At 44.3% G+C, this 25,002-nt stretch overlaps 1 protein-coding gene across 2 annotated transcripts in view; it reads left to right on the top strand.

The window, feature by feature from the left end:
* Window positions 1-25,002, top strand: part of LOC147724775 (ly6/PLAUR domain-containing protein 2-like) — a 153,274-nt gene that overhangs the window by 89,705 nt on the left and 38,567 nt on the right. Inside the window, exons 1-2 of one of the 2 annotated variants that reach the window (XM_086966296.1) lie at window positions 644-750; window positions 11,880-11,999. In XM_086966296.1, the coding sequence (XP_086822422.1) occupies window positions 699-750; window positions 11,880-11,999 (172 nt within the window). In that variant the 5' untranslated portion in view covers window positions 644-698. Of the gene's footprint in view, window positions 1-643; window positions 751-11,879; window positions 12,000-25,002 lie in introns of those variants that run through there. The other variant, XM_086966295.1, reaches the window with a different exon arrangement.

Raw genomic sequence — 25,002 nt, 5'->3', positions numbered from 1 at the left:
CTCTGTAGCCCTTTATAAATTCTTCATTTCATTTCATATGATCCCTGACAGTGTCAAATATTACAGTGCAGCTTAAGATAAGGAGAATAGAACAAACATGTTGTGTGGTGCATTGAAGATTTTTTTATACATATGAAAGAATTAATGAAATAATGTATAAAGCACATTAACTATCCAAAGTAAGGCATCCAGGTATTTATATAAAAGTTCAGATTCTCTGAAGAGCCCACAGTGGAGCACCTATTGAAGAGAGAGAGTGGAGTTCAATAATCTGGGAAATTCATTCATGAACTACAGATTCTTTCGACAGATGGAAATTAGTTGTTTAAATAAGAACAAACTGATTATGGGAGTACATGGGCACGGATACCAGAAAAAAAGATAGTGATCAAAAGGGAAAACAGGTGGAGTGGTGTGGACACAAACCTGTTCTTCCACATCCACCTTGGGCCCTCAAGCAGAGGAATCTTGGCTTGAGGTAAAGGACAAGATACTCATTACGCAGGCTAAGGGTGCAGCTTGCAATTCAAGAAACCACAGGGTGTTTGAACCTGCTACATTAATAGCTTATTTCATCATAATATGTTTTTTAATGGACACGTGTCCTAATAATTATTTATAAGGGATGAGGCAAAATGGCCTATAAACTCCCAGGAGCTCACAGTTCTGTGACTTCAGTTCAAATACCCTCTCCTAAGATGAAGTCATGCTTGATTTTGCTGCTGGCTGCAGTCTTGTATGCTCAGTTAGGTAAGACTTCCAGGCTTTTTATGATGTATGAAATTAGTAAAGCAGACGCAATAAATAACAATGACTATATAAATATCATTATTATTTAATTATAAAATTGTATTAGTAGCAGTGTTGGCAGCAGTAGTAGATGTCATATGGTAATAGTAGTAGTGATATCATATGTGTTGTAGTATGTAGACGGAATATACGTTAGACATTTATAGTTAATCTTAGCTATGATTCTTGTGGCAGTAATGGTAGAAGTATAAGTTGCAGTAGTTGTTGGAGGGAAGTAGAACTGATAGTCATGGTAGCTGTATTGTAGTAATGGTATAAGAGGACATTATCTAGCCTAGTAGTACTAATAGTAATTATATAGTATTAATATAGTAGTACTAATAGTAGAAGTTATATTAGTGATAGCAACAGTAGTATAGAAGTAGTCGTAAAGTACAAGAAGATGGTTGTATACATTTGTAGTATTGTATTGCATTGTAATTGCATTTATATAGCTCTAACTACCCCTGACGAGGCGTCAAAGAGCTTTTTCATAGATGAGCACGGTACACCGGAACCCAAATAGGATTAGTGGTGATTTAGCAAAGTGAAATATGAAAGAAATTTGAGTGGTGGATATGTTAGTCAGTGATTTGGATTGAGAAGGATAGGGGAGGGATAGAAGAGGAAAAAGGTTTGCATTTATACAGCGCTTGCCACCCCTGATGAGGTTTTGAAGTGCTTTTTTGGCAAGTAGTACGCTACTCTTGAACCCATAAAGGATTAGTGGTGTATTAGTATAGTGAAATATGAAAGAAATTTGAGGGTAGACATGCTATTCTGTTATTTGGATTGAAATTATAGTGGAGGTATAGAAGAGGAAAGGATTTAGAAATCTTTTTTTGTTTCTTTTGGAGCTCATAGCAGGAGGAGGAAGCTTTGGATGTGTAGAAGGGAGGTGGATGGGGAAGAGTAGTGGTAGCAGTGCCAACACTGGTAGTAGCAGAATTTGTTTTTCTTTTTCTATAATACTAGGTAGTGACCGATGGCTGTTTTTGAGTTTTATTTACAGGAATGTCAGAGATTAGCATAAAGGAATGAGGTTAAATGGCTTTAAGCCAAAGATTATGTGTCAGAGACGATTTGTGTATTCTGAGTTTGGGAGGAGGCCACAATTAATTCACAAGCCTAATTATTTCATGGAGCAACAATGAACATCATAAATCAAATTGCATCCTCAAAGACTTGAATGTTCTTTAAGTATCATGGTATTGTAATAAAAGGACTTTGCATTTAGCGATGTACAGTTGCGAAATACCTTAGTTTTATTCTAAGTAAATAGCTTAATTTAAAATATTAATGATGATTCAATGTATTGTTTAGAAATGTTGTACAAGTGATACAAGAAAGACATTCAGTGCAAAGGAGGCAGCCAATTTTAACTGATTTTCAAGTTATATATAAATGAATATAATCCAGAGACAAATTATTTACAACCACGAGGAATATTTTTGTAATCAACAACATTTTACTGATTTTAAATTAGAAAGAAAAATGAATATATTTGGAATAGGTACAAGGGAAGTTGTATTAGTATTCGTCTGAAATAAAGAAGGTATATGTGTACATAACAATTAAGTTTGGTAACTCAAAAGTAATTCAAGGAGGTTTATCAACCTACACGCCTTCCATGTCGAAAGATCGTCATTCGCTTTGGTTTTCAATTGGAAGTTTTTGGAGTTGGTTTGTTATTTCAAAATAAAAAACTGCAAAGTTTTGACGGATGGCCATCCTGTTTGATGGAGCCATCCGTCACACTTTTACAACATTGTCAGGAATGGAACCGCCATGACAGCGGTTCCTGACAACGTGAAGGGTTGTCTGCAAGGCTGGATTTGGCAGGTGGAGGTCACTTAGGATGGTGGGGGCAGTGGTCTTCACCATCCCAATGGAATGCTCTCCAGTCATCAAAGTCAAAATCCACCCCCTTAGCTCACAAGTAAAAGACTAAGGGATATTTGAAAACATTATGTACAAGACCTGCTCCTGTAAAAAACAAGACCTGCATTTTTCCCGTTTGCATGGATTGGATTTTTATAACATAGGAGGGATAAGAAAAAGTCTGTAGCATATACAAACAGTGTTTGTGTAATACTAATTGATTGACATATTTAACAACAGCAATTAACCAATGGTAAAACTTGGAAGCTTTAGGAAGACAAATGCTTTGTTTATTAAGTCTTTGTATGTGGTAAAGTAATATAAGCATTCAAGAGCGCTATAAAATCCTATTACTACGGAAAATAAATGTAATATCTCTCCATTTTCAATTAATTAATAAACCCCAATCAACACAGTGGGCCATACATTTTGGCTAAAGCAACCAGAAAGATGAGCTAATTAGGTTCTCAGGCTGGAAGACTACTACAAAGAATTGGTATTAGGACAAGATAATGGAGAGGGGATCTCCTGAAGGAGAATACAATAGAATTCCAAAGTTTAACACAGAATGGAAGGATGAGATTCCAATAATCATATATCTAAAACCATGCCTCACAAAGTGATAAAGATGAATAATATTTACAAAAATCAGGAAATGTTTCACCATTTTTTGCTTTAGTCCTTTCAACCTTAAAAGAGGAACTTTATTACTGTTACAAATGTTGAAGGGCAGTACTAATGAATTCAAACAATGTTTAGGTAAGTTGAGCAATAATACCGAATTAGTGTGAAAAACATAAACTATCCTATTTTAGGTTTAAACCTATATTAACTGATATACCCCACCAAAAGCTAAACAACCCTCATCAGCTGAAACATATAAACACTGATAAACCCCTGCACAATCACAAACTAGAATTAGAATTCAAAGACAGGAAAGTGGGAGAGAATGAGTCATTTTATTCTTTCAGAAGTGGCCAACATTATGTAACTTTACTTTTACAGGGAAGCAGCAAGAAAGACTGGTCTAAGATTATTCTGCTTGATTTCTGTTGTTTTAGGATGTCACTAAAATATTGCGTATGCTTCCTTTTGTTTCCTCCAGTTTTGTGTGCTTGTATTGAAGGTGCAGAGTTTAGAATCATGTTTTCCGTCTGATATAATTATTTTCTTCACTGTGGAGAACCTGGAAATATTATTATTATAATTGATCTTTTGGCAGTTTTTAATTGTTTCACTCTTTGGGAAAATGTTAGTGTCATAAGAATCTTGGCCAACATGTACTATCACATTTACCCACAGACACAGAATCGATAAAACCCTTTGATACATCATACATTAGCCTCCTTTTCAAACAAGACAAGCTAAAAACAATAATAATTCACATTATAAAGCACATGGTTACCTCACAAAGGGTGTCCCACCACTAGGAAGCTGAGTATGGAAAAAAGAGCACAACAGGGATGCCTAACTGGAATCAAAAAGTAAAGTTTACAGTTGCTTTCTGAATATCACTTTGGTGGATGCCAGCCAAAGGTGCAGCTGTAATGAGTTCCAAATCCTAGAACCCAAGTAACTGAAGGTGCAGACACCCGCTCTCACCTTCTTGATTATAGGGACGGAGCCAAATTGGCCATAGTGGATCTCAGAGCTCTTCTCGGAGCGTAAGAAGTAACGATATCCTGCAGATAAGCAGGGCCTTGACGGGCAAGTGATTTGTAGCAGAAACAGAGGGCCTTGAAGGTGATTCTCTGTTTTTCTGGTAGCCAGTGCAGCTTCTTCAGTGGGATGTTGATAGAGGATCGCCTTAGGAGTCCGAGGAGTGTCAAGCTGCCACATTCTGCATACGTTGAAGCCTCTTCAGTCGAGATTGAGAGACACCCAAGTGCAGAATGTTACAGTAATCCAATCTAAATATTTATTTATTTATTTATTTTACATACTTGTAAAGCGCATGGTTGCCCATGAGCGTCCCAGCGCTAATGATAGATCAGAAAAGATTGAGAAGAAAAATGGGTTTAAGGGAACAACCAAGTCTTAAGTGCTTTGCGGAAAGGAAGAAGGTTAGGCTGGGCTCGGATGTCTGGGGGGAGAGCATTCCACAGATTTTAGGCGTTGTATGAAAACAGTCGGCCTCCAGAGCGGGCTTTCCTAACTCTGGGCACTGCTGCCAAGTTTGAGAATGAGGATCGAAGGGTTCTGGTGGTTTTGTGAGGGGCAATAAGGTATTTCAGGATGGGTGGGGCTTTTCTGTGTAGAATTTTATGGGTGGTGCAGAGGGCTTTAAAGTACACCCTCTCTTGAATAGGCAGCCAATTCAGTGATTTTAGGGCTGGTTTAGCCGAACAACGGCTATGTGTCCCTGTGAGAAGACGGGCAGCTGTGTTTTGCACCGTCTGAAGTTTAGCTAGCACCTTGTTTGGGGCCCCTAGATACAGGGCGTTACCGTAGTCCAATCAGGCCATCACTAGGCCTTGAATCAGCAATTTTTGGGATTTTGCAGGGAGCAAAGGGAGGATTTTTCTAGAGGTCCGTAGAAGACCATAGCAAGTTCCAGCTGTTTTCCTTGCTTGGGTGAAAAAGTTAAGACCTTCGTCCAACCAAATCCCCAAGCTCTTGATCTCATGCTTGGGAATACCCATACAGGGAGGCCACAAGGACTTAGGGCGGAAGTGTGACTGATTACCCAGGACCATGATCTCAGTCTTTTCACTGTTGAGCCTAAGATGTGACTTATCCATCCATGTTGTTATATCACTGAGACAGGTGTAAAGGTCAGAGGGAGAATGGTCATGCTGATTCAGGGATACCACCAGCTGGGTGTCGTCCGTGTAGGTTAAAAGCTTAATCCCAAATGGGGCAACAATCTTCTCGAGGGGGGACATATATACATTAAAAAGGGTCGGGCTCAGGGATGAGCCCTGAGGGAACCCGCAGTGTATAGGTGTTGACTTGGAAGTGAAATTACCATCCGTAACCTGAAAGGAACGGTACCTCAAGAAGGATTCTAGCCAGGATAGATATAGCAAGCGCCTGGATGACTTTATTGATCTCAAAATCCCAAAGCGCTTTCTGGCAAGGACATTGATCTGGACATCGAATGAGAGCTGCTCATCACACCAGAAGCTCAGGTTCTTAACCTTGGGCTTGGGGGATAGGAAAGGGCCAAGGTTATCTGACCGCCAGCCATTAGACCATATATTCAAATGCCTTCCCAGTACCAGGACCTCAGTATTTTGAGTATCCACTTTTAAATAGTTGAGGTCCTTCCAAGCGGCAACATTGTAATGCTAGCAGGATACCTGCCATACACACCAGGCTTAAATATTCAATGCAAGGCATAATAACAGGTAGATTGAAAAGAATGATGTCACTATGCACATGGGATAGTGCTGGAAACATGACGCAAGACTTAGCACATGTCAACAGTTTGCGGGTGTGGGTGGAGCTTGACATTGGAGCAAGATGGCAGTCCTCTAGTGGAGCTCTTGCTCGGTTACTCCACCAGGTCCTCTCCTGGCCCACCAGAGGGGTATCAATGAGTCATAAAGGTGAGCGAGCCAGTCTGGAACACTTTTCACTACAGAGAGATGCCACATCGCTGGACCTTGAAATAAGCAAACGGGATGTCTGGGGAGGTTATTTCGAATAAAGTTGTGATAAACCGTAGACCATTAATTCCAAAGTTTTTAAGCTTTATTTCGCTTATTTTTGATATCGCTGAACCTAGCACTGAGCGGGGCCACTATCCAATGAAGTGAAAGCTGCAGGGTCATACCTAGCAGCCTCCACTACTGGTGGTACAGCTCAAGACTCCATAGAGTCCACCAGGACCTACCACGGAATGACATAGTGGAGTTCTGCACCTGAATGATGTCTCCCACCTGAAGGGCTACAGGACAAGCACAGCAGGTGACAATCCATCCAAAGCCCGGGTCGGAGGGTGAAGTGGCCTGTGCACATTGAGATGCAACCTGTGTCATCTTCCAGAGGCAGACTTCCGAAGGTGATGGGCCAAGAGTGAAGTCTGCCTGGAAGAACACCTGAGCAGTTTAACTGCATGGAATGCTGTGGAGCTGCATAAAAGCTCAGGGAGATTCAATGGAGTTTCGCCAACGGGTGGAAAATACCACGCTATTTGCACTGCAATTTAGAGCCAGTAGCGTGATCAGCACTGAAAAATCAGTTCAAACTGCATCGTGCAATGCACAACAGTGCACAGCCCTTCAAGTTGATTTTGCTGCTGCTCTAGTAGTTGATATACTTGAACTGCAGCAAATCTGCTCAAGAGCAGCACTCTTGAGAAAATCGTGCTAGAGGACCCCAAACTTCATTCGCCAGCTCTCTTCGCAAGGATAAATATCCGCCCTGTGGTGTTTGACAGAATTTGCCAGAACTCTGTATCTTAAGAGTAACATAGAGTCACCGAATTCCGACAATTCTGTGGGTGGAGCGAAACATCCAGCCCACCTCCACACCCAAGTTGAAAGGCTGCAACTCTTGATCTTTACTCATTGCACCTCTTTCTATTATTCCCATGTGCTGGAGGCGCCCACTCTTCATCTGCTTTGCAGGACCTCTTGCTACATGCTTCCAGGTCTGAAGAACTAAAAGGAACTTCTGGACTAACCACTACTCCACAGAGGTGAGGAGTTACATGAACTGTCTAAGTCAAAGCTGCCTCAGTGTGCTGATGGCTCAATGTATATATTTCTTCACAGGGCCCCAATCTCAGGTGAGACAAAGGTGGTGGAGGAACTATACTTGAAGACACCCAGGAGATCTGAGGAGAGATGAATCATACGCTCCATGTGTGGCAACACCCTCTGCAGTACTCCTAACACCCAACCGACTTTAGGAAGGCAGACTGGCAGGAACAAGGGATCAATAACCTGTAGATTCCCACATGAATAGTGGGTCCTGAACTTGGAGGGTTAGACATGGTCCCAAGGCAACACATAGTGACTCGCAGGACACAACCACCTGGACTTGAAGCTGCAGCCATGCTGTTTCTGTCCACAGTGCTCGTCCCCCCCTTATAGGCCTCCCACAATGTTGAAATCATGCAGGCAACTCCTCTTCACAGCGGCTGTGGTGGGGAAGGAGATTAAAGAAGGGAAGGCTACTGATGCCCAACAAGAAACCACCCTAGAAGTTGTCATAAAAGAGCTGGCTGCACTGAAGACTATGCTTTCTGAAGTGGCATGAAACACAATATAAACATCTGTGAATATCCAATCCACCCACCACGACATCTTCTCCTTTGACAACAAACTGTTCAGTGCAAATTCCAGACTAGACCAGATTGACAACAGTCTGGCAGCCTCTAGCATCGGCTTTGTGGTTTGTAGCTCACATTTGCTTACTTTCTATTTGCTGGCTTTATGTGTTTTACGCTGTCCAGCATACCTTTATTCATTCCGTGGAACATAGCCCATTTACAACCTCTCTTACTTACTCCTTATGGGGCATATTACCAAGGGCCATTATCGCCGCTTTAGCGGGACTTTTTCGTGCTAAAGCAGCGATAATTTTATCGCCCTATTACCAAGCTGTCGCTAACACCAGTTAGGGACAGCTTGTAGGCGATAGCGGGCATTTTGGGGCCCGCTTTGCATGTCAGCGATAATTATCGCTAATGACATGCAAAGTGGGCGTGCCAAAATGTCAGTGACTGAAAACAGTCGCTGCAATCGCTATCGCCTATGATCAACACAGGGGTAGTTTTGGAAATATTCTCGCTAAGCGCGAATATCTCCAAAAGCCAACGCCTGCCCTGACCAGTTTTTAGCCATGTTATCCAATGAGAGGTGGATAACATGGCTAAGAGCATTGTCACGGTAATGCCTGAATATCCCTGTATTGACAGCGATATTCACGCATTTCGCCTGTTTTTTATCGCTTCTGAGATAAACCTTGCTAATAGCAAGATATCTCAGCGATAAAAACAGGTGAAGGTCGGCGATAGAAATATTCCAGCTAAGCCAACATAGCAATAATTATCGCTAGTTGTTGGTAATATGCCCCTATATTCTTCCACGAGTGCTGGCTTTCTATAAACAGGCTTTTAAATGTTCTTATCTTGACCAATTTTCTGTGCATTCAAAGACAGAGGTCAAATTCTAGGCTCTGTTTTCTGAGAAAGCTTGATGTTTGCCTCTTTTCTCTGATTTAATAGTAAGAGGATTTATGTGAAAATCTTGCTGGATACTGTGGGTGGGAAAGGAAAGGTTTTTTTCTAGCACACAACAACATTTACTTGTCTGTAAATTAATTGTGCAGATATTTCAGAATATGTCAGACTTAGGAAAGCAGAAATGAGGCACATTTTTTTAAAATCTAAACTGTGATGGTAACAAATATTTTAATTGATCCAAACAAATCAATACACTAGGTGATGCCATTTCCACGCATTATCGTTTGTGCACTGTATAGTTTTATCAGTATAGCTGTGTGCGCAAATGTAACAGTCATTTCAATGAAAAATGTGTTGTCTGTAATGGTAGTGTCCTACCACATCATGCATGCTCCACTCTACACACTCCACTTAATACCAATGCACTCTATGTCACTTCACTCTGATCTATGCCATTCTAAAACACTATATGACACTCCATTCTACAACACTCCACTCTATTAGACTCCACAACACTTCAGTCAACGCCACTCCACTCTACTAAATTCCACTCCACGACACTCCACTACATGACACTCCACTGTACACCACTCTATGCCTCTTCACTCTAGGTCACTCGGCTCTACGACACTCCACTCTACTACACTGCACTCTATGAAACTCCACTCTACGACACTACACTCTAATGCACTTCATGACAGTCCACTTTAGACCACTCTACACCACTGTTTGACACTCAGGGCATATTTACAAGGCACTATCACTTTTAGCGGCCTTCTGGGGGCGATATCCTTTTCTCTTTATTTACAAAGAGGCGTTAAGCCGCTTAATGTGGCTTAACATCGCCTTCTAAATAAGGCCCCTTTTCATGCTTCACTTAGCATGAAAGGGGCTTGCCATGGGTGTTGCAGTGGTTGTTCTGCCGCAACACCCATTGCTTTTTGATGCTTCATCACATTTACAAGGCTGGGCAGCGCCAACAACTAAGACCAGGGAATACCTGGTCTTAGACGGGTGATACAAGGAGAAAATATTAATTTCTCCTCAATTGTTGCTCTTTCCATCTACACTGCTTTCTGCAGCGCACATAGAAGGAGCAAATCGCCTTTCAAGATTGTTTATGTGCAAGAAGGTGTCCCTTCCAGCACATAAACAATTGCCCCTGCAGAGCAGGCACCCTTGCAACATGGCGGAAGGGTGCCTGCACTGGTGCAAGGCAGCTTTATTAGTGCCAGTGCTAGGGGAAATACAGGGGTGCGCCGTATGTTTGTAAATAAGGTGCATCAATGTGTTTTAAAAATGTTGGAGCGTGGCTATACCACTGCACTCCGACATTTTTCTGTAGATATTCCCTTCAATGTCATTTCACTCTAGGTCACTCTACTGCGCTTTATATGACTCCACTCAATATCAGTCCACTCTAAGTCACTCTCCACCACTCCACTCTACTCCAGTCAACACCACTCCATGCCACTCCATTCCATGCAATGCCACTCCACTCTATGCCACTCTTATCTACTCAACAACACTTTACTCCACTCTGCGCCAACCCCGATCTACACCCCTCCGCTTTACGACAGTCCACTCTATGACGCGTCACTCTACGACATTCCACTCCACTCAATGACACTTTACTCAACTCTATGCCACTCTGTGACACTACTCCACTACATGCCACTCCACTCTACACAATTCTCTCTATGCCACTCCATGCCATTTTGCTCCACTTTATGACATTCCACTCTACGACACTCCACTTTATTACACTCCACTCTACAACCGTCTACTCTATGCCACTCCACTCTACGAGCACTATTACTCCACTACTCTATTCTACACCACTCTACTGTACAACATTCTATGCCACTTCACTCTGTGCCACTCTCTGACACTCTACTCTACTGTATAACTATCCACTCTGCCCCTCAAAACTTTACTTCACTCTACACCACTATATGTCACTCCACTTTACGCTACGCCACTCCACACCGCTCTACAGCACCTTACTTTATGCTATTCTATGCCATTCTGTATAAAGTCACTTCACTGTATGCCACTTCACGCTAAACCACTCCAATCTACGACCCTCTATGACAGCCCACTCCACGACAATCTACTCCACTGTATGCCCCTCCACTCATTGCCACTCTATTCAACTCAATACAGCTTCATCTATTCCACTCTACCCCACTCCATTGTACTCTATGACCATACTCCATGACACACAACTACACTCTACTCCACTACTCTACTGTACACCACTCCATTGTGCACCACTCTATGCCACTTCAATCTACGCCACTCTATTCCACGCAACCCCACTCTATGGTATCCTACTCCACTCTATGCCCCTCCACTCTCTGCTCCTCTTTTCTGTGCCCCTCCTCTTCACTCTACACCACTATACCCTACTCTACTCCACTCCACTCTACTCCACTCCACTCAACACGACTCTAAGCCACTCCACTCCACGCCCTGCCACACCACTCCACTTCATGCCCCGCCACTCCACTCTACAACACCCCACCCCATTCCATGCCACTGTTTTCTATGCCGCTAACCTTTAGCTAAGCTAAACAGCAGCCACATTAGTGCACAAGAAGGCTAAAAACATTGGCCAAGCCAATAGCTCTTGCATACGCACGGTCTATTAGTTTTGCCAATGCTTGTTTTACATGGTATAGCCATCTCATCATGTAGTTCTACTTCTCTTGTCATTTTGCTTTTTTAGCACCAAGATATTTCAGTGTGTATGCACTTCCAAATATTAAATACAAATAGTTCTACGCTTGATTCTAAGATATTGTAGAAAAGTTAGGGTGGAATTTGGCTGCATTGTTGTGTAGATATTCTAGTTCAATTGGATTTGAACTTTATGATTATTGAGTTCCACAATAAAATTACTTGAACAGCATAAACGATACCAAAGTGTGCAGCTCATATTCCATTGTCCACTGGGACACATTGACGTCCAGTTTGTGGCACCATCTTTCACATTTGAATTGCAATCACTGATACACATTCACCTATTGATGTGAAAACTCATGACAAATTGCATGTTTTTCTATTGCAGTTGATGCTCTCCTTTGCTACTACTGTCCCCTTCAAACTACTGCTGCAGAATGCACAGCCATAAAAAACTGCACCGGGCCGTTAGTGTGGTGTCAGACAAAGCTTTATTCAGATGAAGTTGGTAAGATTTTAAGTTATAAGCAGGATGTGAAGACAGAGCAACTGATTGGGTATTGCACAGACTGTTTGACATTATAAAAAGTTGCCAAAACCTAATTCAAGAAAGAAAACCACAGTTTTAAAGGTATGATATAATGCAATGGTAGTCAAGCTCATGGGTGCTTGAATTGATGTCACGTGGCGGGGGTGGGGGGGGGTCCATATTTTCACCAGGAGGAGCTCTTAGCCTGTTTTGAGCTGTCGCGTCACTCCCTAGTGTGCGCCGGAGCATGCCACCATCTTTATTTTGATGTTCATTTTTTTCTTTTGGGCAGTTTTATAAAGTGCAAATCCGACCGAAGGTACTGGAGCGCTTTACATGAGCACCAATTACGTTACACAAGGATCCATACGTTTTTAGGTAGGCACAAGGAGATTATGTTATTTGTCCAGAATTATAGGATATCTAGCCGACGGTGAGACTCAATCCTGGTTCTCTAATTTCAAAATCGGCTGCTCTGCCTTAAATTAGAAAACCATAATTGAGATGAAAAAAGACAGACACACTAACTTGCATTAAAAAGATACACATACGCAACACACACACATAGCAGCACTCACCTCCCCACGACCCCTGGTCCCACCTGGGTATCGTTTCTTTACTGCACTCTGCTGCCGATTTATCCTGCATATTATAATTTTTACTGGCGCCTGCGCTGCACTCTGCTGCCGATTTATCCTGCATAATATAATTTTTCCTGGAGCCTGCGCTGCTCGCATTTCCTCTCCAGCTGCATCCGCCATAATTTACTAGATTTTCAGCTGTTGTCGTGTGGTGCTCGCTTTGTCTGCCCTCATTTACTTGCATTACCTACGCATTTATCACTAACGTGTACAGCCTGTCCCGGTTTCGATTTGCCAGCCATTTTTGTTGTTGTTGTGCATAGGAGCCCGTCCCCTCCACCACGATCCCGCCTCCCAGGTGTACCTCCCTCCCACTAAGTGCCTTGCCTCGCTCGTCCTTTGTTTGTGCTGTGTCCGCCCTGATACCCTCGGAAGCGGTTGCTCCCCACGACTCCTGGTCCTACCTGGGTATCGTTTCTTTACTGCACTCTGCTGCCGATTTATCCTGCATATTATAATTTTTACTGGTGCCTGCCCTGTACTCTGCTGCCGATTTATCCTGCATAATATAATTTTTCCTGGAGCCTGCGCTGCTCACATTTCCTCCCCAGCTGCATCCACCATAATTTACTAGATTTTCAGCTGTTGTCGTGTGGTGCTCGCTTTGTCTGCCCTCATTTACTCGCATTGCCTCCGCATTTTTCGATTTGCTAGCCATTTTTGTTGTTGTTGTGCATAGGAGCCCGTCCCCTCCACCACGATCCCGCCTCCCAGGTGATCCTCCCTCGCCCCTCCCCCTCCACTATCCTCATATGACTGATGCATCTGCGCGCAGCGCCACACGCAGCGGTCGCGCCCCATGCGCGCCGAAGGTGTGCCAAAGGTAAGCCCGTCTATGCCCGTCCGCGCCTGGACCGCGCGCAGCGCCAGACCCCCTGGTCCTCGCAAATCCGCACCCACCCGCATAACATATGACGCCGCGACTCTCCTAGCCCTTAACCCCAGACACACCTCACAATGCTGCGTAGCTACCCCAGGACACACCCACGGACCATTCGCCTGCCACTCCTGCAAGTTCGCCTGCATCAGGACCCATGCCAAATCCTCCCCCTCCAAACACAACTCCGACTCCAACCACCTGAAGTGTATCCTGCTGAACACCCGATCGATCCACAAACATGTCACTGAACTCTGGGACCTACTCGACACTACATCACCGGACGTCGCCTTCCTGGACACCTCATCAGCGCCCAACATCGCCATAGCCATCCCGGACACCTACAAGATCATCCGAAAAGACCGCATCAACCAAACTGGAGGAGGCATCGCCATCGTCCACAAGAACACCATCCGAATCTCGACCAACTCCGACGATAACCTCGCGACCGCCGAACACCTTCACTTCCAGATCCACACCAACCCCAGGACCACAATTCACTCGACCCCTCACAGTCCGGCCTCCGAGCCAAACACAGCACCGAGACCGCACTCATCGCTGCTACGGATGACATCCAAACGCTACTAGACTGCGGAGAATCAGTTGCCCTCATCCTACTTGACCTACTGGGCACAGCACCCATACCAACGGACCACGCACGTAACCTAGGCTTCATCCTAGACTCCTCCCTCTCGATGACCAGACAAGTCAACGCCGTCTCATCATCATGCTTCAACATCCTACGCATGCTCAAAAAAATCTTCCACTGGATCCCCACAGAAACAAGAAAAACGGTCACCCATGCACTAGTCACTAGCCGACTAGATTATGGAAACACCCTTTACGCCGGAACCACAGCCAAACTACAGAAAAAACTCCAACGCATCCAAAACGCCTCAGCCAGACTCATACTGGACATCCCCCGTCAAGCCCACATTTCCAGTCACCTAAAAGACCTCCACTGGCTTCCCGTCAACAAGAGAGTAACGTTCCGTCTTCTCACCCACGCACACAAGGCCCTCTACGACCTTGGACCAGAATGCCTCAACAAACAACTGTCCTTCTACACACCCACCCACCAACTACGCTCATCTAATCAAGCCCTCGCCGCAATTCCACGCATCAATAGATCCACCATAGGAGGAAGATCTTTCTCCTACTTAGCGGCTAAAACCTGGAATTCCCTCTCCACTCACCTTCGCCTTACACAGAACCACCTCTCCTTTAGAAAGCAGCTAAAAACCTGGCTATTCGATAAGTAATCCACCCACCCTCCCCAAGCGCCTTGAGACCCTCTGGGTGAGTAGTGCGCTATACAAATTACTGAACTTGAACTTGAACTTACTTAACTTTGCTGAAGTACATGCCTCCGTGGATTTGCACAGTACGGCTGAAATCAATGAAATTGCCAGGCTGACATGCTCACATCCCTAAGGTCTGTGAAGTCATCATCCAGGCAAATCGGTAACTCCGGGGATGAGTTTCACCCCTTGATGACGTTTTCTTAAAGTTAGCCCCCGGGCGCTTTAGCCAGAAGCCCTGCAGCAAGTGGGGCTTCACGTCAGTCAAGGAGTAAAGCCATGCCACAGTCTACCCTTCTGTGACGACCAAGCTAAGGGTGGATAAAAAAGGTGCTAGCATTCGCGCCAAGAATTCTCAATTTTATCAAGGACACAGAGGAGAGGATTATTGCTAAAAAAAACACAGCAGCCAATGAAAAACGTTTTTTTTTTAAACAATTTTTATTTAGATAGTCAATGCAATTGCAAGACAACCTGATTAGCATGATGTGTATATAGATCACAGTATTCGGCATACAATCATTTCTACAGTTCTCATAGTCCCACATTCGGATAATACCCTTCCCTCGTACAGAAAAACGTTTTAACACTATACAAACTACATTTCCCATGATACTTTGCTCACAACCGCCAATCATAGTTCCGCATCCATATAAGGGGAGCCATCGCCATCTTAAGAAGATGTGTGGCGCCGCGGCCAGGGCGAATGACTCCGAATCTGGGGATCACGGTTCGATCCCCGGTGCCGGCGGCAGATTAGCCCAGCACCATGTGACTCTGGGCAATAGCTTACTTAATGTTCACGACGGCCCCCAGTGCCTAGAAACCCTTACAGGTCATTGTTTGCGCTTTACAAATGTGGATTATTATTATTATAAGAGTCTCTTTCTCTTCTTCGGACAGTCCTTAAAATCAAAACTGCAATAATAACCAACATTGACTGTAGGGCCAACTCCAACATGAGAGCAACAGCTCATCCAGAAACAGGAGCACAAGTGTCACCGAGGACATGAATCACTTTGTTTTTTGATCCAAAACTAGATATAAAATAAGAGCAGTTAAAACTAAGCATGGGCTGAAAATTAGTTCCGCTTGCGGAATTTGCGGATTTTCCGTGTTTTCGCAATCCGCGAATCTCGCGAAATCGCGGTAAAATCGGCGAATCAGCGGGAACTAATTTTCAGCCAAGCACTTACAGGGTTACAGCAGCAGGTGAATGAAATGAAATGAAATGAAATGAACTGAAAATGGGTTTTATAAAGCGCAAATAGTTGCCCAGGGGCGTCCAAGCGCTGAACTAAGAGGGGTTCCTACAGATAGACAGCCCAGCACGGGGAAATAAAAAGGGACCTATTTATTAAACAAAAAAGTTTTCAATTGTTTTCTGAAGGAGGTTAGGTCAGGATTAGATCTTAGATGTAGTGGAAGAGTGTTCCACAACCTAGCTACGTTCAGAGTGAAGGAACGGCCTCCCGCTCTGGTCCGTTTGACCCTAGGCACGGTGGCAAGAAATGCATTGGCTGCACGTAGCTGTCTACCGGGGAGATAAGAGGTAATTAAAGGGAGATTGATTGCAGGATGTTGTAATGGTTAATTCCCCTCTTCTTTCTTCACATCAATGCTCTCTCTGTTCAGCCTGCATGGCAGGAGAATGATGTATGATGTCATGGAATGTTGGTGTGTGGACTGGTGGAGAGCGTCAGTTGGAGGATGAGAGGCTGAGCAGAGGGTGGGGCTGTACAACTATACTTCTATCTTATTTACCATCCTACCTTCATCTTCTACAACTATAACTGAAACTAATAAAGGAACTGCTTGGAACTACCACCTGGTCTACACTTTTGGATTATTTATTCACAACACAGGACCTGTTTCCCAAAATGACTGATGGGCAATGCAGAGGGACCTAAAGCTGATCCTGTCCCTAACAGGGAGCCAGTGCAGAGTTTTCAATCCAGGTCTCGCAGAAATCCTACGGGGAATTTGCAATAGGGTGCGGGCCGCACAGTTTTGGATAACTTGCAATTTTCGCAATGTGGAATCAGGGGCTCCAAGATAGAGTGCATTGCTAAAATCTAACCTGGAATGGACCAGTCCCTGTACGACGATTTGCTTGGCCTTGAATGGTAGCAGGGGAAATATCCTTCTCAACATTCTGAGAAGGCCAAAACAGGTAGCCGATAACTTAGTGGCCTGATAGTCCAAAGTCAGGGACCTATCCAGCCAGATGCCCAGGCTCTTAATGAAATTCTTGGGAGCTGGGGGGGAGCCAAGACAGGCCGGCCAAATCGCATCCACCGAAGATGGAGCCGAGTGTCCCAGGAGCATGACCTCAGTCTTGTCTCCATTAAGTTTGAGACAAGACAGGGTCATCCATCTGTTCACTTCACTCAGGCAGCCTACAAGATCCACCCAGTCCGCAGAGCTCTCTGCCCGTGTCAGAGAGACCACTAGCTGGGTGTCGTCCGCATAGGTAACGATCTTAATACCATATGGACGGACGATCCCAGCCAGCGGCCTCATATAGAAGTTAAACAACGTCGGGCTGAGCGAGGAGCCCTGCGGAACTCCACAACCTAAAGGTCTGCTGGTGGAGATGATGTTTCCCTCAAAAACCTGAAAGGTTCTGCCATTCAGGAAGGACCCAATCCATTTCAACGCTCCGGATTCCAATATCATAGAGACGCTGCAGTAAGATTTCATGGTTTACGGTGTCAAAAGCAGCGCTTAGATCGAGGAGGATGACAGCCGCCGATCCTCCTCGGTCTAAGATTCCTCTGGTTTCCTCCAACACTGCCAACAACGCAGACTCCGTCCCATGTTTGGGGCGGAAACCCGTTTGTGATGGATCCAGCAGCTGGTTATTTTCTAGAAAATTCATCAGAAGACTGTTGATATACTTCTCAAGTATCTTGCTGATCCAGGGGAGCAAGGAAATGGGACAATAATTACTAAGATTATTTATGTCCATGTTGGGTTTTTTCACGAGTGCCTTCACTTTGGCCTCTTTCCACGCTGGTGGAACCGTATTGGTATAAATAGAGGCGTTAAGTACATCCAACATAACAGGAAGGATGATATCGCTAACAGCCATAAGGGAACTCGGAGGTGCGGGATCACAGGGAGATCCTGATTTTACTTTGATCATTAAAGTGGCAAGCAGATCCAGATGTAATGGAGGGAACTCCACTAGAACAGATGACAAATGTCCTAGTTTGTCCTGCGTAATATTTGTCGAGATGTCTAGTGGGGTATTTAGAGAGGTATATAAAAATGAGGAGTAAATGAGATCTACTTTGTTGTAGAAAAAGTCCGCTAGATCATTACAGCGAGCTTGTAAGCCTTCACTGTTTACGGGGGGTTGAGATAATATGGTAAGACTCTTTACGATCCGATAAATCTCCTTGGAATTAGAGCTGGCTTCGGAGATTTTTTGTGTATAGTACAAAGTTTGGGCTTTCTTTATCTCCTTCTTGTAGTCGCTGATGGATTGTCTATACAAGATTTTATCTGGGTCAGTATAGCCCAGGCGCCACTTTCTCTCTAGCCTTTTACATTTGCGTTTAATGTCCCTAAGCTCCTCCGAATACCAAGGGGCTGAGGTCCTTGATCTTTTTGCCAGAGTTTTCCTAACGGGGAGTATGATGTTCAATGATGTGGTTATCCAACTATTAAATTCATCGTTAGCTATCAAGGGGTCTGCATTGATAGATGGTGTTGTGGCTTGTAGCTCATCTGCCCCATTATCAAGTGGGAGTTTGGACCAGTTTCGTGCTTCTCGTTGCTCTGGTGTCAGCGTAGGGGGTTTATAAGTACTCCAGATCAGCGGGACTAACCGATGGTCAGTCCACAGGAGCGTGATGGGGGGCTCTGTTTTCAAATCCGGGCGATTGCTGAACACGGGATCGAGCAAGTGCCCCTTGATATGGGTGGGTAATGAGACAGGTTGGGCTAGCTGTAATGCAGACAGATCAGCAGTCAGCTCATTGGCCGTGTGGTCTCCAGTGTCATCAAAATGTATATTTAGATCACCCAGCAGTGTAAAATTAGCCGCAGAAGCGGCGAGATCAGCGACTGCTGGGGGCAAGAAGCACAAAACTGTTTAATCGGTCCCGGAGGACGGTAAATCAGTGCTCCAGAGAAGCTCGTATTTGGCGAGAGCTCCAGACTAAAGGACATGCTTTCGCAGTCCAAAAAGGGACTACGGGAGCAGCGGCAGATGTAATGATTTTTAAATATTATTGCCAATCTCCCTCCCTTCCCTATTGGGCGGTCTATACTTGCTAATTGATATCCATGTGGGAGTGCTTGTATTATGTCTGGCTGTGAATGCAAGGTCAACCAAGTCTCAGTGAGAAAAATTATATCCGGTTTTAGCTCATCCAGTAGCAAAGATAGTTCTATTTGGTGTTTGGGCAGGGACCTGCAATTAAGAAGAAACATCTTGTAGGTATGCTGGGCCTTCATGGTGGAGATGCCTTTGATATCGGTGTTACAATGCTGACATTGAAATGGCAACTTTAGGGGGTGATAAGAATGGCTGCATAATGCCTTTACATGAGGTTGCAGGCTAATTAACTCATTGTGACTGTACCCCCTTAAATAATCAGGAATAGGGACAGGGATTGTGGCCCCTGGCCCCGTTCGGTCGCGGACGGGTACAGACGGGCTTGCCTTTGGCGCGCCGGCGCACCCGCTGCGCCCGCGCGCTGCGCGGACGGGAAGATGACATCTTTTTATTTGGTTTAGAGGCGGGTGGGAGGCGTCCAACAGCTCGAGCGCAACCCTGATTCCCCCCAATATGGCGTCCTAGAGCCCTGTCTCCCACAGCGTCAACACTAGGTCTGCTGCGCTGGTAGCGGGTTAAAGCGGAAGAAACAACGTGGAATCTACGGCGGTTTTTAAAAGGTAGCACAGGTCTACACACAAATAATGAAAAATGCACACGATTAAAAGTTACAGCCCCCCACTTCCGCCTCAGGGGTAGGAACACGCTAGTGCAAAAGTTGAAGCTAATTTTTTGTAACCTTTTACAAAAGGGTTACAAAGAAATTAACTTCAACTTGGGCACCTGCTGCTGTAAGCCTGTAAGTGCTTCCTGGCGCCTCGTTGCCTACTTGCAGCTGTTCTCTGACCCTGTTCTGACCCTTGAAGCAGGGTCAGAGAATAGTTACAAGTAGACAATGAGGCGCCTGTCACGAAAATTAAACCTCAACAGGAAGCACTGACAGATATAAAAACTAGCATTTGCAATGCAATAGGTCTCGCATTAGGGAAGTTTGAGCTATTGGTCTTGTAAATGACAATTTTTTTCATTTATATGTTGGTTTTGAAAATAGCTTTGTCATTTACAATGCCAATAGTTATAACTTTCGCAAATGAGACACCTATAGCATTTGTAAGGCAACATGTTTTGTATTTACGTGACTTAGATGTATTGATATTACAAATTACAATGGCTTTTAATTTTTTAAAACAATTAATACTTAAATAAAAGTGATTTTAATTTATAATGGCAATAACTTAAACTTTTGTAAATACATTTTGTGAAGATTATGTTCAGTGTATTTTATTGTGACGAAAATCCAAGAACAGAAGTGAAATATTAACATCTTTTTGTGACATTTGTAATAAAGCTTGAAACATTGAGAGAACATATTTTAACCAGTTGTTGTTGAATGGTTGCGCAGATTGATGCTGGAGTGGCGCTGAGTGGTGCTGTGGCGGTGCTGAGTGGTGCTGTGGTGATGCTGACTGGTGCTGTGGTGGTGCTGAGTGATACTGGTATGGTGCTGAGTGATGCTGGGGTGGTGCTGAGTGGTGCTGTGGTGGTGCTGAGTGATGCTGTGGGGGTGCTAAGTGATGCTGTGGTGGTGCTGAGTTGGACTGTGGTGGTGCTGAGTGATAATGTGGTGGTGCTGAGTGATGCTTAGGTGGTGCTGAGTGATGCTGTGGTGGCGCTGAGTGGTGCTGTGGTGGTGCTGATTGGTGCTGTGGTGGCGCTGAGTGATGCTGTGGTGGTGCTGAGTGGTGGTGTGGTGGTGCTGAGTGGTGCTGTAGTGGTGCTTAGTGATGCTGTGGTGGTGCTAAGTGATGCTGTGGTGGTGCTGAGTGGTGCTGTGGTGGTGCTGAGTGGTGCTGTGGTGGTGCTTAGTGATGCTGTGGTGGTGCTGAGTGATAATGTGGTGGTGCTGAGTGATAATGTAGTGGTGCTGAGTGATGCTGTGGTGGCACTGAGTGGTGCTGTGGTGGTGCTGAGTGGTGCTGTGGTGGTGCTGAGTGATGCTGTGGTGGTGCTGAGTGGTGCTGTTGTGGTGCTGAGTAATGTGGTGGTGCTGAGTGATAATGTGGTGGTGCTGAGTGATGCTGGGGTAGCGCTGAGTGATGATGTGGTGGTGCTGAGTGATAATGTGGTGGTGCTGAGTGATAATGTGGTGGTGCTGAGTGACGCTGGGGTAGCGCTGAGTGATGATGTGGTGATGCAGAGGATAGAAAGGCACAAAAAGCAGTCTAACAAAGGGCAGAATGGCAGAAAAACGAGTCTAACAGAGGGCAGAAGGCCACAAAAAACAGTCTAACAGAGGACAGAAGTGCAGAAAATGAAGGGAAAAACGAGTCTAGCAGAGGGCAGTAGAGCACAAAAATGAGTCTAACAGGGGGCAGAAAGGCACAAAAAAGAGGTTAACAGAGGGCAGAAGGGCAGAAAAAACGAGTCTAACAGAGGGCAGAAGGGCACAAAAAACGAGTCTAACAGAGGGCAGAAAGGCAGAAAAACAAGGGGAAAAACAGTCTAACAGAGGGCAGAAGGGCACAAAAACAAGGGAATAACAGAAGGCTGAAGGGCACAAAAAACGAGTGTAACAGAGGGCAGAAGGGCAGAAAAACAAGGGAATAATGATTCTAACAGAGGGCAGAAGGGCACAAAAAACTAGTCTAACAGGGGGCAGATGGGCAGAAAAACAAGGGAAAAACGAGTCTAACAGAGGGCAGAAGGGCAGAAAAACAAGGGAAAAACGAGATTAACAGAGGGCAGAAGAGCACAAAAAACGAGTCTAAGAGGGGGCAGAATGAATCCCGCCCTGCGTGTTTGTCCACAAAGATGCCACCTTTTTGTGCAATACCACTATTCAACTGGAGTACTTGCTACTGTCTAATCAGTAAGTGCTCCCTCGTTGGCTAAATGTATAGGGGCAGATTTACAATAACTGGCGCATCCCCAGGGATGCGCCAGTTATTGTGCGCCGCAGCTCCGCCACCATGGTGCGCCTCATTTACAATGTTTGGTACACAAAGGAGTTAGGTCCTTAGCGGTACTGAGAGTGGGCTTGACCGTTATACTGAAAAAGACAAAAAGGGCGCCCAAAACCTCATAGCATAGTCATACAGTTATTTCATCACGACCAACTGCCAATTCATTAGACCTGGTCAGGTACTTTTATTTATACAATTATTCATATTTTTTATTTATATCCTTTTTTTAGCACTTATTTTTCTTAGGCGAAAAAAGATATACATTTAAAACATATACAACATAACATTACAAACTAAGCAATTTTGACAAGAGAAACATAAATCAAAAATCAAAAGTACATCCAATTAACACTAAACAGTGAACATTACAAAATCATTTCATTCATATTTACAAGTCAATTTCTTATTAAAGACAAACAAAGCGACATTAAATCACAAGAGTGAAGTAGTATATTGGTATATCACTCAATGATATAGTATAACTCTTGTAGGTATGCCGACGCGTTTCAGGTTTGAGTAACCAGTTCTCGAACCCTCATCAGGGCTTTGTTATTTGTCTGTATAGGATGCAAAAAAACAGTAACGTTTTATTGACAACCTGTATGCCTCAACACTGCCACTCACAACTTATAGAATCATCAAACTCTGCCTTTATCTTTTAGGCTGGTGGTATTTTCATTAGTATCAACACGAGGAACGTTGTGCTGTACTTCAGGTTAATTTCTACAATGAATAAGGCACAAACTATGTGAAGAATGTTACCAAAGGCACAATGTTTTAAGACACTCAAACGCGCGTGTCTTAATTCTACATACCTCCTTGTGCACCATCCGGCGCCTCTTGGAGGGAGGGGAGGTCGTGGTCAATGTGTCTGGATCCCTAATTTAAGAAAAGGATTTTATCCGTAATTTTGTATGGCTTTTTTATCAGAAGGATATACATTTCTTCCCCAACGTGGTCCCATACCTTATATTCTTCTCCTGGAATGAGACGGCGTTTATTTTCTGTCTTTCAATGGCAGTTCGTTATCAAAACGACCTATTGGGAATGGAGGACCAGTTACACACAACACAAGCCCAAGTGATTTAAATAGCGTGAGTGTGTGTGTTTGCATGTCGTTTTCCTAAAGTAAAATGTACCTGCATTAGAACAGGAGTTCGATATCTCCCTCGTTTTCTTTTTTTGCGGTGAGCCCCCAGGGGTCCGTTATGTCCTTCACACGACATCAACAATAGAAATTGGGATGCGCTCAGTGAATGTCAGTGTTAAACACGTACGCTGCACGATGTCGATTTGAGCTCGCTCATTCTCACCTGAATTCGGTCGCACAAAGCCTCCACTGTCAGGTTTCATTAGATCGCCTCACTCACTGTGGCGGCCATCTTAGTTGGGTTTAAAAATCACTAGTTGGATGTTGCAATGTATTATGGGACATGTAGTTTTACGGGCGATGGAGCTCGACATGGCAACCAAATATAATTAAAGAGATAGTTGCGTGATGTGATTCAAGATGTACTTAATGATATACCGCCTGATTCATCATTCATATTTGCGCTCGCAAAGGGCCAGATTCTGAGAATCTGGCCCTTTACGAGTGCGATTCAACATCCCAAATGCAAAAATCGCTATTTGCTAATTCGCATATTTGCGAGGATTTACATTTAAGGAATCTCTATTTGAGATTCCTTAAATGTAATTCATCATCCATTTTACAATTGCGAAATCGCAATTTCGGGCCGTATTTTACCGCGAGGTCAAACCTCGTGGTAAATTGCGAAAACTCAGAAAAATGCATTTAAATGCATTTTTCTGAGTTGCACGTTACACACACACATGTCCTTTGGACATGTGTGTGTGCAACACCTGTGTTAATTTCCATTGCAGGGGTGCTACAGGGTGTCCATTGGACGCCCCTGGCACCCTAGTACTTGCAATCTCATTTGCGATTAGCTAATTGCTAATCGCAAATGAGGAATGACTCCCCATGCATTCCTATGGGCCTTTTGGCCCATAGGAATGCATGGGGAGTTATTCCTTATTTGCGATTAGCAATTAGCTAATCGCAAATAAGGAATCAGTGGGAATCGCAATTAAAATTGCGATTCCTACATGATTACCGTTTTGCGAGTCTCAAATAGCGATTCCTTATGATTCGCTATTTGAGCCTCGCAAAACGGCCCGTTCATGAATCAGGCTGATAGTTCTTTGGTTGCGCATTTGTTTTACCTCATTATGTTTGTTACGGGACGTAAGGGGAATTTCGGTCTCGCAGGCGGCATGCAAAATATCTGGGGTTGTTCTCCTTGTGTGTGGCTAATATTATCACAAGTGTTGCCATTATTCTCCACCCTCCTGTATTTATTCATAAGTTGGTGTAATTAAGACCACATGCCATCCTGATCAGGAGACTAGAGGATATTGGGGTATCTGACCTGGCCCTGGAGTGGTTGGTCTCTTACCTTGGTAACAGACACCCGGTGGTTGCCTTGCCGCCTTGCCGCCCTACCGCTCTGACATCAGGAAAGTGGGTCAGGGTGTACCTCAAGGGTCGGCCATTAGCCCCATTCTATTCAATCTATACCTCCGTCCCCTGGTCAGTCTGATTAAGTCCTTTGGCATTGCGGTCATCATTTACGCCAATGACACGCAACTTATCTTCTCGTTTGAGGGTAAGGATGCTGTGTCGCAGGAGACCTACCATCGCTGCATGACAGCTACCGCAGAATGGCTAAGTCTGAATTCTCTGCAATTCAACAGCAATTGAACAGCTCAAAAACCGAGATACTGCACTGCTCAATGGATCGTATCCCCCGGCCTTTACCACCGGACTTCTGGCCCTCTTCTTTTCAAGATACGGGGGCAGCGGCAGCTTCAACTCGGAATTTGGGGGTGTTGTTCGAATCTAATCTACA

This window comes from Lissotriton vulgaris, chromosome 4_1 (assembly GCF_964263255.1).
Source record: "Lissotriton vulgaris chromosome 4_1, aLisVul1.2, whole genome shotgun sequence".
NCBI lineage: Eukaryota > Metazoa > Chordata > Amphibia > Caudata > Salamandridae > Lissotriton > Lissotriton vulgaris.
This window is presented reverse-complemented; position numbering and strand designations above follow the sequence as displayed.